This window comes from Dromiciops gliroides, chromosome 3 (genome assembly GCF_019393635.1).
Source record: "Dromiciops gliroides isolate mDroGli1 chromosome 3, mDroGli1.pri, whole genome shotgun sequence".
Lineage (NCBI taxonomy): Eukaryota > Metazoa > Chordata > Mammalia > Microbiotheria > Microbiotheriidae > Dromiciops > Dromiciops gliroides.
Window position 1 is genome coordinate 662,710,048 of NC_057863.1, and position 13,168 is coordinate 662,723,215.

Consider the following 13,168-nt stretch of genomic DNA (forward strand, 5'->3'; position numbering starts at 1 on the left):
GTAGGGAGAAAAATATGTTACTCAAAATCTTATAAAAAATTTTAAAACTATCTTTACATGTAACTGGGAAAAATAAAATACTATTAAGATTAGGGGAAAACAAAAAAAAAGATTGGGGAAAAATAGACCTACATTTACAAAAATAGTGATGGCTACTTTTTTTTGGTTGCAAATAATTGGAAACTGAGGCAATGCCCATCAATTGGGGAATGAATGAACAACTTGGGATATAGGAATGTTGATTAAATAATATTGTTCTATATGAAATGATGAGTAGGCTGAAAAAAACTGGACTTATAAGAATTGATGCTGAATGGAATGAGCAGAGCCAGAAAAACATTGTACACATAATTATTGCCATTGTATGATGATCATCTATGAAAAACTTAGCTCTTCTCTGATCTTCTATGATCCAAAACAATTTGAAAGTCCTAATGATGGAAAATGCTATCCACATCCAGAGAAAAAACTATGGAGTCTGAATGAAAGTTGAGGCATACTACTTTCACTTTTTTTTCTGTTTTTTCCTTCTCTCTTTTTTCCCTTTTGTCCTGTTTCTTGTTTCACAACATGACTATTGTGGAAACGCATTTACATGGTTCCACATGTATAAGCTATATCAGATTGTGTGCCATCTTGGGGAGGGGAAGGAAAAGGAAGGAGGGAAAAAAATTTGAAACTCAAAATTGAATGGGAAGTGAATGTTGAAAGCTATCTTTACACAGAATTGGAAAAAAAACAAATTTCTATTGACAAAATAAAATGAGACATCTTGAAGGTATTTCCAAAAATTGATTCTGCCTACTTTAATTGGAAAATTCTTCATTTTGACTGCAGAAATAGAATACAAATTAGTTTGCATTTTCCACCAGGAAAAAAATAACCTATATTTAGGAGGAGTATGTATCTTTCTGTTAATACATAGTTGTTTTCTTCAGGTATAGAGACCAGGTTTGAAATAAAGGAGATGAGTACAATGGTGAGCATTCTTATGGAAGAATTTGTCCAGCACGGATTTGAGAGTGATGGTGTCTGTACCTTCAGTTTGAGAGAAATCTGTGACTCCAATACCAAGGTAGATAAAAATCCTAAAAGAATCTGTGAGTTTGGTGAAATTGGAAAGAGATTCATACAGTCTAAAGTTCTAAATAACAGTAAGAGAATGACCTCGTGGAGTGACTCTTTTCAGGACAGTGAAGATAATAAATGCTTTCCTAAACAACTAGAGCATTTTAAGATTCAGGAGAAGTCTCTTGAAATGCAAATGTATCGAGGGAGTCATCTGGAAATGACCATGAATTTGAATTCTGATGTCATTAGCCATCAGAAAAATTATATTGGAGAAAAGCTTTATGGAACTAGTAAAGATGGGAAAGCCTTCAGTCAGAAATCTCAGCTCATTACTCTTCAGAAATCTCACAATAGAAAGGAGCCTGTTGCAAATAAGGATTATGAAAAAATCCCATCCCATGACTCATCTCCTCCTTGCTATCCTAGATTATACCATGGAATGAAAAGATATGCATGTCATGACTGTGGAAAGGCCTTTGTTTGCAAGTCAGATCTTAATAGGTGTCAGAAGCTTCATAGTGCCAAAAGGTTTTATAAATGTAATCAGTGTGAAAAGACTTTCACACAGAGCTCCAGTCTTGTTGCACATCAGAGAATCCACACTGGTGTTAAGGGCTAAAATTCTAGCTAGTCTGTCTAAAATATCTAATGAGTGGTCGCCAATAAATTATAAACTTTAGCAAGAGTTAGACTTTTAAGCATTTATTAAGGAGAATAAGAATTTGGTAAAGAGAGAGAAAGGCCTAGATTCCTATCTATTAAAGGGAGAGCACATTTCTAGCTCCCTTCTCCGCCAGCGTCCTCAGGAAAGAGAGCGAGACTGAGCGCCAGTCTCTTCCTTCCTCCTCCCACTAGCCCGCGTCACTTCCTGACTCCTGGTCTTGCCCTCAAAGACCTTCCCTTCATGGGCAGAACTCTTCTACAGTAAGTATCCAGCAGGTGGCGTCATTCCAATCGTTACAGTCCCCCCTGTTGTTCCTCAGGAAACAAAATGTTTCCTTGACGGAACAGTAAAAACAATATAATAACTATTGCTAACTAATAATATGTGAACAACAATATAGAAAAGGAAGAGAGGAAAGTTTTGTCCAGAGGGGCGATTTTTTTTTTTTTGTCCTCATGAACCGACGCTTTGACATTAGTCTTGCAAAGGGAGGGCCTCTGCAGAGAATACATGTTACAGATGGTGTATATTATAACAGAAAGAGAAAAAAAAAACAACAAAAACAACAAATCAAAACTGTTCATTTAAAGTCTCTGAAAGTCTTTTCTCAGATGTCCTCTAGGTGTAGTCGTGGAATGGAAGTCTTTTCAGGGGTTGATGTGTGGATGCTGGTAATCAGCCAGGAAAATTTCCTACAAAATTGAGCTTAACACAACTTTAAAATAGCTTTGTCAATAATCAAATCAAACAATGAAAGTTCTCAAAAACATGTCTAAGGGAATTCAGAATCTTAGTTGTTACCCATGAAACATATAATAAAACAAAAATTGAACCATTCTTTAAAATTATAATATTACTATAGTCCCCCCCTTATGGGGAGTAATTGAGAAGACAATTGCTGCGATATTAATTTTTTAAAAATAATTTTTATCTTTGTTTCATCACTTTTTGCATCATCTGCCTAATTATCCTCATGCCATTATGAGAAATTAGAAAATCTAATATAATTGGTAACAGGTGTCAAGGCCAAATTCAACACTGTTATTTATCATGACACCTGAGATAATTATGGGGGTTACCATAAAAGAACAGAGAAATGATGGGATATGAGCATTCCCACACTTGAGCAATATGTACTGCCCATACAGTATGCCAGGCTTAAAATAGGTGGATGGAATATACGTCCATGCCACCAAACATATTGGAGGAAACTGAGTCAGACTTAATCAGATCCATGGGATTAAGATGTCCATGGCATCAGGCATATAGGAGGGAGCATAGAAGCCAGGTGTAGAAGTGAGATGGGTGGGATCAATACTTCCAGCCATCTGTACAATATTGTGGGGAAAAATAAAATAAAATATTAAACCAAGAGAATCCAACCTCAACATTTGTCAAAAGCCGTTCCCTCGGCCATACCTTGACTTCATGCATGTCTCCCCTCATGTGACAGTTCAGTGTCTGCTCTTGCATGTATTCCTCTTGTGATTGGATGGCACCTTGGCCAACTGGCATCTGATAACTCAGAATAAAGGTAATTAGTGTCTTAAATGATAAGTTCCCATAATCCAAGTCTCATATGGATTTAAAAATTGAGGATAATAAATGATTGCAAAAAATGTGAATACATCTTGACTCAGAACACAATATATAGTTATGCAACAATTTCAAATAATATCTTTTTTTTACTTAGTATACAATTACTTTTGTGAAAAATTGAAACATTTAAATACAAGTTAAAGCACAACACAATCTCAAAGAAAACTTTTTTTTTTTGAAAATAGAAAACTTTTACAAATGTTCCTCTCTCTCTCTTTTTTTTTTTGGAATATGCTTATCAAAAATAATACTTCTTTACACTTGCCATGGCAACCAATTTGCCAGGGAAATGCTTTAAAGAGTTTGATCAAATAATCAGTTGAGAAAAAAAAAATAACAAAAACAAATAACTCAGAATATGGGAGCACAATACTCCTAGAATTAACATTGTATAATAAAATCAAAACCATCTTGCAATGTTTCAAAATTAGATAGACAAATGAATAGAAGAAAATACACATGGAACAATAAAAGACAATGAAATTCAAACTAAGGAAATCTAAATGAATATGAACTTAATATTAACAAGAGTATTATAAAATATAAACCTGATCACATGACTATAAAAAGCTTTTACAAATATTCTCCTTGTTTTAAAAACTAAGTATAAAACACAATCTCAAAAGCAGGAAAATCTCTACGAAAATAAACCCATACCATTAATTTCAAAATGTATATATAATAGCATAGAAATCCTATGTAACCTCTGAACTGACATTAATACTCTGAGTGAATTCAGAACACTTTTGATTCCGATATCTAAAATCCCCAATACTCATATCAATACCTTGCTGCTGACTTCTACATTTCTGTAAAATATATACCCTTCCATGGCAAAAGAAGCAGAGTCTTGAACTATGTTGATGATTGTCATTCTTATTTAGCTTAAATTTTTCTTCTTTAACCCCTCTATATTGTCTGTCAGTCTTTTCACCATACAAATGCTTTATAAGATTACTAATGAAAGACAAAAGCAGGTTAGCAAAATTATGAACAAAACGAGCATATCTGGAATTTAAAGGGTTTTCTAAGGTTGTCTCAGAAGCACAGTCAGGCTGGGGAAGGGCTGAGCCTGAAGCTGCAAATGCAGGTAGAAAAAGTTGAGCATGCGCACCAGATCTCTGGACTTCCCAGGCAGGGGAAGCTATGGGCTTGGCCATAGGAGGAGTAGAGGGTGGGGTCTGGAGAGGAGGGGAGGGACCAGCACAATTTGAATCAGACTTGATTTTGAACTCAGGCCTGGATTCCTCTTCCCCCACTTTGCCTCCAGGTGCTAGGGAATTAAAAGCTTCTAGAGGGTGGGTCATTGCCTCCAGGCATGCAAAATTAAAGCAACAATTACTGTTAGAACTGGGAAAAGCTGCGGGAATCTCTTCAGGTTTCTCTGAAAAAGCATGGTTGGGAGAGGGAGAGATATTTCCTTGTGTGAGTAAGTTGCTGGCTCTTTTAACAAAAATAAAAAGAAAAATAGAAAATCCACAAAAACAAAGCATTAACATGATCTTATCTCCCATTTGTCTGGTTAAACAGACTAAAATCAAAAATAGGATAATTAGGGAGTTTAAAAGGTCCATTTGAAAAAATTTAAAGGAAAACACAGCCAGTACACCAGTACTTAGCAGTTAAAGGGAGAGGGAGGGGAAATTTCTTACCCAACCAGAAGATCAGAAGACTGAGGTTTAGCTTTCCTCTTCGTGGTCAGCCATCTGTTAAGGGCTAAAATTCTAGCTAGTCTGTCTAAAATATCTAATGAGTGGTCGCCAATAAATTATAAACTTTAGCAAGAGTTAGACTTTTAAGCATTTATTAAGGAGAATAAGAATTTGGTAAAGAGAGAGAAAGGCCTAGATTCCTATCTATTAAAGGGAGAGCACATTTCTAGCTCCCTTCTCCGCCAGCGTCCTCAGGAAAGAGAGCGAGACTGAGCGCCAGTCTCTTCCTTCCTCCTCCCACTAACCCGCGTCACTTCCTGACTCCTGGTCTTGCCCTCAAAGACCTTCCCTTCATGGGCAGAACTCTTCTACAGTAAGTATCCAGCAGGTGGCGTCATTCCAATCGTTACACTGGAGAGAAGCCTTATGACTGTAATCAGTGTGGAAAGACTTTCATACAAAGCTCCCATCTTCTTGAACATCAGAGAACCCACACTGGAGAGAAACCTTATGAATGTATTGAGTGTGGAGTGACTTTTGCACATAGATCCAATCTTGCTAAGCATCAGAGAATTCACACTGGTGAGAAACCTTATGAATGTATTCAGTGTGGAATGGCTTTTGCACGTAGTTCCAGTCTTGTTGTACATCAGAGAATCCACACTGGGCAGAAACCTTATGAATGTAAACAGTGTGGAAAGACTTTCTCACAGAACTCCAGTCTTGTTGCACATCAGAGAATTCACACTGGAGAGAAACCTTATGAATGTAGTCAGTGTGGAAAGGCTTTCACAAAGATGTTAGGTCTTAATGCACATCAGAGAATCCACACTGGAGAGAAACCTTATGGATGTAATCAGTGTGGAAAGGCTTTCACGGAGAGTTCCAGTCTTGCTAAGCATCAGAGAATCCACACTGGAGAGAAACCTTATGAATGTAATCTGTGTGGAAAGACTTTCACATTCAGTTCCAGTCTTGCTAAGCACAGGAGAATCCACACTGGAGAGAAACCTTATGAATGTAGTCAGTGTGGAAAGGCTTTCACAGTGAGCTCCCATCTTGCTGCACATCAGAGAATCCATACTGGAGAGAAACCTTATGAATGTAATCAGTGTGGAAAGTCTTTCACACACAGCTCTGTTCTTGTTAGTCATCAGAGAATCCACACTGGAGAGAAACTTTATGAATGTAATCAGTGTGGAAAGACTTTCATACAAAGCTCTGTTCTTGTTAGACATGAGAGAATCCACACTGGAGAGAAACCTTATGAATGTAATCAGTGTGTAAAGGCTTTCATAAGGAGTTCTAAACTTGCTGCACATCAGAGAATCCACACTGGAGAGAAACCTTATGGATGTAATCAATGTGGAAAGACTTTCACGCAGAGATCCAGTCTTGTTAAGCATAGGAGAATCCACAGTGGAGAGAAACCTTAGGGATATAATCAATATCTTAAAACCTTCAGGCAATAATCATCTCCATTTCCCATCAGAGAATTCATATTATATAGAAATCTTATCCCTATTATAAGTGAGGAAAGGCATCCACTTGTCTTTTAGAGCTTGTTCAGAATTAGAGAATTCATTTTTATGTGCAGCTGTATATGAACTCATTGTGGGAAGGATTTCAGTCAGATATCATACCTTATGTTATCTCAGAGGATTCACTGTGGAGAGAAGACTTAACTAATATACTCAAGAGTATTTGTCTTGAGGAGGGTGATGAGCAAACAACAACATTGATACTGGACCGAAGGTGTATAAAAGCAGTGGTTGTGGGAAGGGCTTCACCTAGAGTTCATACTTTTCTGTCATTTGGGGCAATCATGCTGGAGATATAACTTAGGGATCTAAATCACAAGGGAAGTGTTGCAGCACAGATTTCACACATTATACCTCCCAACAAGAGACCTCTTTAAACATCCCAAATTTCATCCTGTTTATGAAATGTAATGAATTTTCTGAAATCCTACAGTTTGTTATTACATATTAGTACATTCCTAGTGTGAGAATATCATTATCAGGGACCCCCTGATGAGTGAGCATGGGACCACCCTTAACCAATCAGCTTGAAGCAGTGTATAAGGCAGTTGGTTTTGTCAATTGATGGTTGGAACCTCGTGAGAGGTGACACTGCTCTTCACTCTAGAGTAGTTAGGGTTTTGCTATTCTTTCCGAGACACTTGTTCTCTCTTTGTTAACCTCTAATATATTCTAATAAATTTTTAATACCTAAACTGTTTAACTGTTGTCCTAGTTAGCTTTCCCTATGCAGGGGACAGGTAAGGTGACTACACACATTTAGTTTTCCCTTCACAATATACTTAGCATTTCTTCAGCCGCTCTCCAATTAATTGGTAATCACTCTGTTTCCTGCTTTTTGCTGCTACAAAACTTCCTGGTAAGAGAATGGGATGAATGGGTGGTGAGTGTGCTGGAGAAGGCAGGATAGAATGTGGCCACCAGTGCATATAATAGGGTTTGCCTTTTCAAGGCAATGGGCCATCACTTGGTATGAGCCAGACATGAAAGAGGAGATAATTGAGAAGAAAAATGATAGGAGATGAAGAGTGGAGAAGAGGGAGCTTTGTAGCCAATGGCAAGGTGCTCAGTGAAGAAAGTGGCAGGAGGAAAGCTATAGAACATTTAAGGAGGGATGGAAAGATTTGCACAAGGGGCTGTGCTGAGTGGGATGGTGATTACATTGTTGTGTTTGCTGTTTAGTCACATCAACCCTTTTGTGACCCCTCAACCAAAACACTCCAGAATCTTCTATCTCCACAATCTCCCAAAGTCTTTCCAGGGTCTTGTCCATTGCTTCCATGACACTATCAGTCTTATCCCCTGCAGTCCCTTTTCCTTTTGCCTTCAGTCTTTCCCAACATTAGGGTCTTTAGGGATGAGTTCTGTCTTCTGAGTAGGTTGCCAAAGTATTTAAGCCTCAGCTTCAGTATTTGATCTTCCAGTGGGAAGCCTGAATTAAATTCTTTATGTAGTGACTGAATTGATTTCCTTTCTGTTCAAAGGACACTTCTAATGTTCAGTTCTTTCTCTGGAGGTGGATGCATCTTCCTTCTGTGACATTTAGAAAGGTTGTACAATCACATTAAACATATTTCTGCATTAGTCAGGTTGTGAAAGAAGAATGAAAACATAAGGGGAAAACTTCAGAAAAGAAACAAAAACCAAGAAGTAGAAACTGTGAGGTTCAATCTGCATTCAGAACCCACAGTTCATGTATCTGGATGTGGAGAACATTTTCCATCTTGAGTTCTTTGGAATTGTCTTGGATCATTACACTACTGAGAAGAGCTAAGGCTATCACAGTGGATCATCACATAATGTTGCTGTTACTGTGTGCCGTATTCTCCTTGTTCTGTTCACTCAGCATCATTCCACTTAAGTTTTTCCAAATTTTTCTGTTTGTTTTTGTTTTTGTGAGGCAATTGGGGTTAAGTGACTTGCCCAGGGTCACACAGCTAGTAAGTGTCAAGTGTCTGAGGTTAGGTTTGAACTCAGGTCCTTCTGGCTCCAGGGCCAATGCTCTATCCACTGTGCCACCTAGCTACCCCACCAAATTTTTCTGAAATCTGCCTGCTCATCATTTCTTACAACACAATAGTATTCCATTACATTCATATACCACAACTTGTTCAATATTTCTCCAATTGATGGGTATTCCCTCAATTTCCAATTCTTTGCCAGCACAAAGAGAGCTGATAGAAATATTTTTTGTACATGTGTATCCTTTTCCCGTTTCTATGATCTCTTTGAGATTGAGACCTAGTAGTAGTATTACTGGGTCAAGGGGTAAATCATTTTATTAGTAATGCCAACATACATATTTCAGTTTCGTCTCTTAGACCAAAGACAGTTAGCTTCAGTTCATGGTTTATATGACCTTTTGGAAGAGAGGTATTCCTGAGGGTGGCAATCAACTCTGATTGGTTAACAGTGAGAAAATGAATACTACAGTGAGGGCATGTACCTGAGCATTGATTATCTCATTTGACTATCCCACCCAAGTCTTGGGCAATTGTCAAATAATTTATCCCCACTTAAACTTGAGTATAGCACCACATGGGCATCTATCTTTCATTCCTCATCTTATACTGAACTTATTCCCGTTATAAATAATGTGTGCTTATGGTTTTATGGTTGATGATTCCTATCATTTTATTTTTTATTTTTTTGCAGGGCAATGAGGGTTAAGTGACTTGCCCAGGGTCACACAGCTAGTAAGTGTCAAGTGTCTGAGGCCGGATTTGAACTCAGGTCCTCCTGAATCCAAGGCCAGTGCTTTATCCACTGTGCCACCTAACTGCCCCAATTCCTATCATTTTACTTTTTTTTTTTTTGGCAGGGCTATGGGGGTTAAGTGACTTGCCCAGGGTCACACAGCTAGTAAGTGTCAAGTGTCTGAGGCCAGATTTGAACTCAGGTCCTCCTGAATCCAAGGCTGGTGCTTTATCCACTGTGCCACCTAGCTGCCCCAATTCCTATCATTTTAAAGAAAAATCCATTACTACCTATGCAATCAACTTTTTTTTTAATGCATCTTGTATTTTGCCAAAAGCTTTTTCTTGGTCTATAGATATAATCATGTGATTTCAAATTTGTTTTAATTGATAAAATCAATTATGTTCATAGCTTTCCTTATGTTAAACTGTCCCTGCATTCCTATTATTGGTTGATTTCTGTCCTTCATCCTCAGAGGACCAAACTGACATTACTATGTTAGAGTCAAGTTACTATGTGGGTGACTGTGGTTGATGAAACTCTAGGCCACTGTGCTTGTTTGCTTCTATTGTATATTTCATCTGTTAAACTGATCAGTTTCTTCTTGTTTACCCTGGAACAGGATTGTTTTGATGGTTGTCTGTGGGATAGAGTTTGGGAAAAGGGACTAGTACTAGGCTGATTTCTTTTACTTTCTTTTATTTGTTTTCTGGATAGTTTGTATCTTTTCTTCTTCACAATGAATCTTGTTACTACTTCTTCTAGCTCTATGAAATAAGCCTTTGGTAGCTTGATTCCTTTGAGGCTGAATAAGTATATCATGTAGCATTCCTTTTAATCACAGCTAGGTGAGTAAAATGCTGTTACTTAAATTAACTAAGTTGATGTAGCATTGCTATTATTCATAGCTGGATGGGTAGAATGTTAGACCTGGAGTCAACAAGACCTTAAATCAAATCCAGCCTTCAACACTTAACTAGCTGTGTGCCATGAGCAAATCATGTGACTTCTGCCTCAGTTGTTGAAACATTAAAATGGAATGAATAATAGCGCATAGCTCACAGGATTGATGTGAGGATGAAATTAGATATTTGTAATTGACAGTGCCTGGCACATAAGGGGCACTTCATACATATATGTTTCCAAGCATTTTCTATATAGTTATTTTAAGTGAAATTTCTCTTTCTATTCCTATAGAATTGTGTTGGGGATATACAGAAATACCAGTAATTTAAGTAGGTTTGGGTTTTTTAAATTGCCATTTTGCTCAGTTTTTTCATTGCAGTATTTCACTTTTCATTTTGGCATGTGCGACTGTTTTTCCAGTTTTCATTGCTGTAGTCATGTACACTGTCTTCTTGGCATTGCTTATTTCATTCTGTATCAGTTAATGTAGGTCTTAGCATGCTTATTTATTTTTCTGAGACAATGAAGGTTAAATGACTTGTCCAGGGTCACACAGCTAGTAAGCATCAAGTGTCTGAAGTTGGATTTGAACTCAGGTCCTCCTAAATACAGGGCTAGTGCTTTATCTACTGTGCCACCTAGCTGCCCCTGATGATCATTTTTATTCATTACATTTCTACAGTTATGCGTTCCATATCATGGGGGTTAAGGGCACACTGCATTCTTGAAAATCCACCTAAAATGTTTTGGCCCTCCCTTCGTACCAGAGAAGAGGTCTGAATTTTTTTTCTTTTTCTTTTGGAGTGTGTTCACAGTGCCTTATTGTAAAATTAGGGTTGATAGTATACAATGTTGTACATAGATTTTATGCATTTATGAGTTTCCAACCTTTTTCATTGTCATCAGCTGGTCTTCCTGTCTTCCACAAAATTCCCATTCTATTTTTTATGCCAACTCAATAAATCAAAACTCTGATGAGGAAAGTCTCATTAGTCTTGTTGTCAAAGAAGAATCAGAACAGAAGGGAAACTCCTCACCCCACCCCCAAAAGAGGGGGGAACAAGAAAAATTAGAAATATTAGGGTTCAATCTGCATTCCGACTCCACAGTTCTTTTTTCTGGATGGGGAGAGCATTTCCCATCATGCATCCTTTGGAATTGAAAGATCTGTCATTTTAACACTGTATAATACTAACTGCATAACATTTAAATGTTTGAATAACATAAAGATTGAATTAGAAGAGAAATTAGAGTCAGGAATATATCAAATATTACATGAAAACTAACCAAGAAAAGTAACGTATGTCTAAGCTATGGAGAGAACGGAAACCTAAGTGTACCTTAAGACATTGCCAATAGACAAGTGGTAAAATGACAGGAAGTTTTCCAAAGTCCCATTAACCAAAAACAACATGGGAAAACATGCTCCAAAACACTGATAATATGAAAGTCAGATGAATATAATTTTACCATTTCTTTTTTTTTTTTTTAGTGAGGCAATTGGGGTTAAGTGACTTGCTCAGGGTCACACAGCTAGTAACTGTTACATGTCTGAGGCTAGATTTGAACTCAGGTACTCCTGACTCCAGGGCCAGTGCTCTATCCACTGTGCCATCTAGCTGCCCCAATTTTACCATTTCTTATCATGCATTCAAGACTGGTGAAAATGACCAACAAGAAGCCGTCAATATTTGGGTTTTTTTTTTTATTGGAATTCACAAATGTGAGATAAAATGCACAATTTATATCCATTGTAACATAGGAAAACAAGAGAAGTGTCCATGAAATGAGTTCCAAAATGCAGAGCTTGAATTTCTGTTTAAGTAATAAAACATTCAACATGGGCCACTTTCAAAACTGTTCTCATTCCTTCTGGACTTTATGGGTGTATTATGGTTGTCATTCATTTGTATCTGACTCTGTAAACCCATTTGGGGTTTTCTGGAGACTTTTCCAGTTCCTTCTACAAGTCACTTTACAAATGAGGAACCGAGGAAAATACTATCAAGTGACTTGCCCTGGATCACACAACTGCTAAGTGTCTGAGGCTGGATTTGAACTCATGAAAATGAGTATTCCTGAATTCAGGCATGACACTGTGGCACCTGGCTGCCATGATATTATAATCCATCAAATCCCCTCAATATTATTTAAATTATTATAAAAATACTAACTATTCTTATGATTATCATTCCTTGGATCATTAGTCTCACAATAAAGTCAACTGACTAATGTAGACACTTTGGTCACATTTCTTTTCATTCACATTGACTTTCAGAATACAGTAGAAGAAGCCATTACTTGTATTGGATAGGGCACTGGCTTTAGAATTAGAGAAAACTTGAATTCAGATACTGACTCAGATGCTTCCTGGCTCTAGAAGTCTGGGAAAGGAACAACCTCTCCATGCCTCACTTTACTCATCTCTGAAATGAGGAGATTGGACTCAGTAACTTCAATGATCCATTCCAACTTCAAATATATGTTCTCTTCAAAGGTACATTCATGTGTCTCTTTCCCACAGCCTCTTCCTATGTTCTGGGAAGGAGGTATAGAAGGACCAGATCCGCACTTGTACCAGACCACTTAGAAATAATTATCTTGAGAAACTGAAGAGATCACTTGTGTAATATAGAAGACTAAAATAACCCACTGAGCCACCTAGCTGCCCCTGAAGTCATTTTGGAAAGGAAGAAATGCCACTTAGCATTGATTATAAGAGAAAAACTGCCTCTCCAACCAGTAATCTGAATCAATAATTAGAAAGATTTTCAGAATGGTACAAGTGGTAAGAAAATGAGCATCACCAATATTGTAGGGAAACATTTCCTTAAATGTGGACTTTTTACAAAAGTTTTGTATTTTTTTTTCTTTTTTATGTCACAGAGGGGGAGATCACAAGGAGATAAAAGGAATGTAAAAAAAAAGCAAGCAAAAACTGTCCAAATCCATAAATAATTAAATGCTAATTAAATCACCTCTCAGGCTCCATCTCACCCTCATTGCAAGTGACAAAGATGAAAAGAAAGAAAATTAGA

At 37.4% G+C, this 13,168-nt stretch overlaps 2 protein-coding genes across 3 annotated transcripts in view; both read left to right on the forward strand.

The window, feature by feature from the left end:
• Window positions 1–13,168, forward strand: part of LOC122745763 (zinc finger protein 14 homolog) — a 76,641-nt gene that overhangs the window by 24,458 nt on the left and 39,015 nt on the right. For both annotated transcript variants that reach the window (XM_043991198.1, XM_043991199.1), the window contains exon 6: window positions 939–1,075. In XM_043991198.1, coding sequence (XP_043847133.1) covers window positions 939–1,075 — 137 coding nt within the window. The remainder of the gene's footprint in view (window positions 1–938; window positions 1,076–13,168) is intronic.
• LOC122746237 (zinc finger protein 135-like) lies at window positions 1,368–6,422 on the forward strand. The gene is made up of 2 exons (XM_043991706.1): window positions 1,368–1,382; window positions 5,406–6,422. Exons 1-2 carry the CDS (start codon window positions 1,368–1,370, stop codon window positions 6,420–6,422), a joined length of 1,032 nt encoding a protein of 343 aa, XP_043847641.1.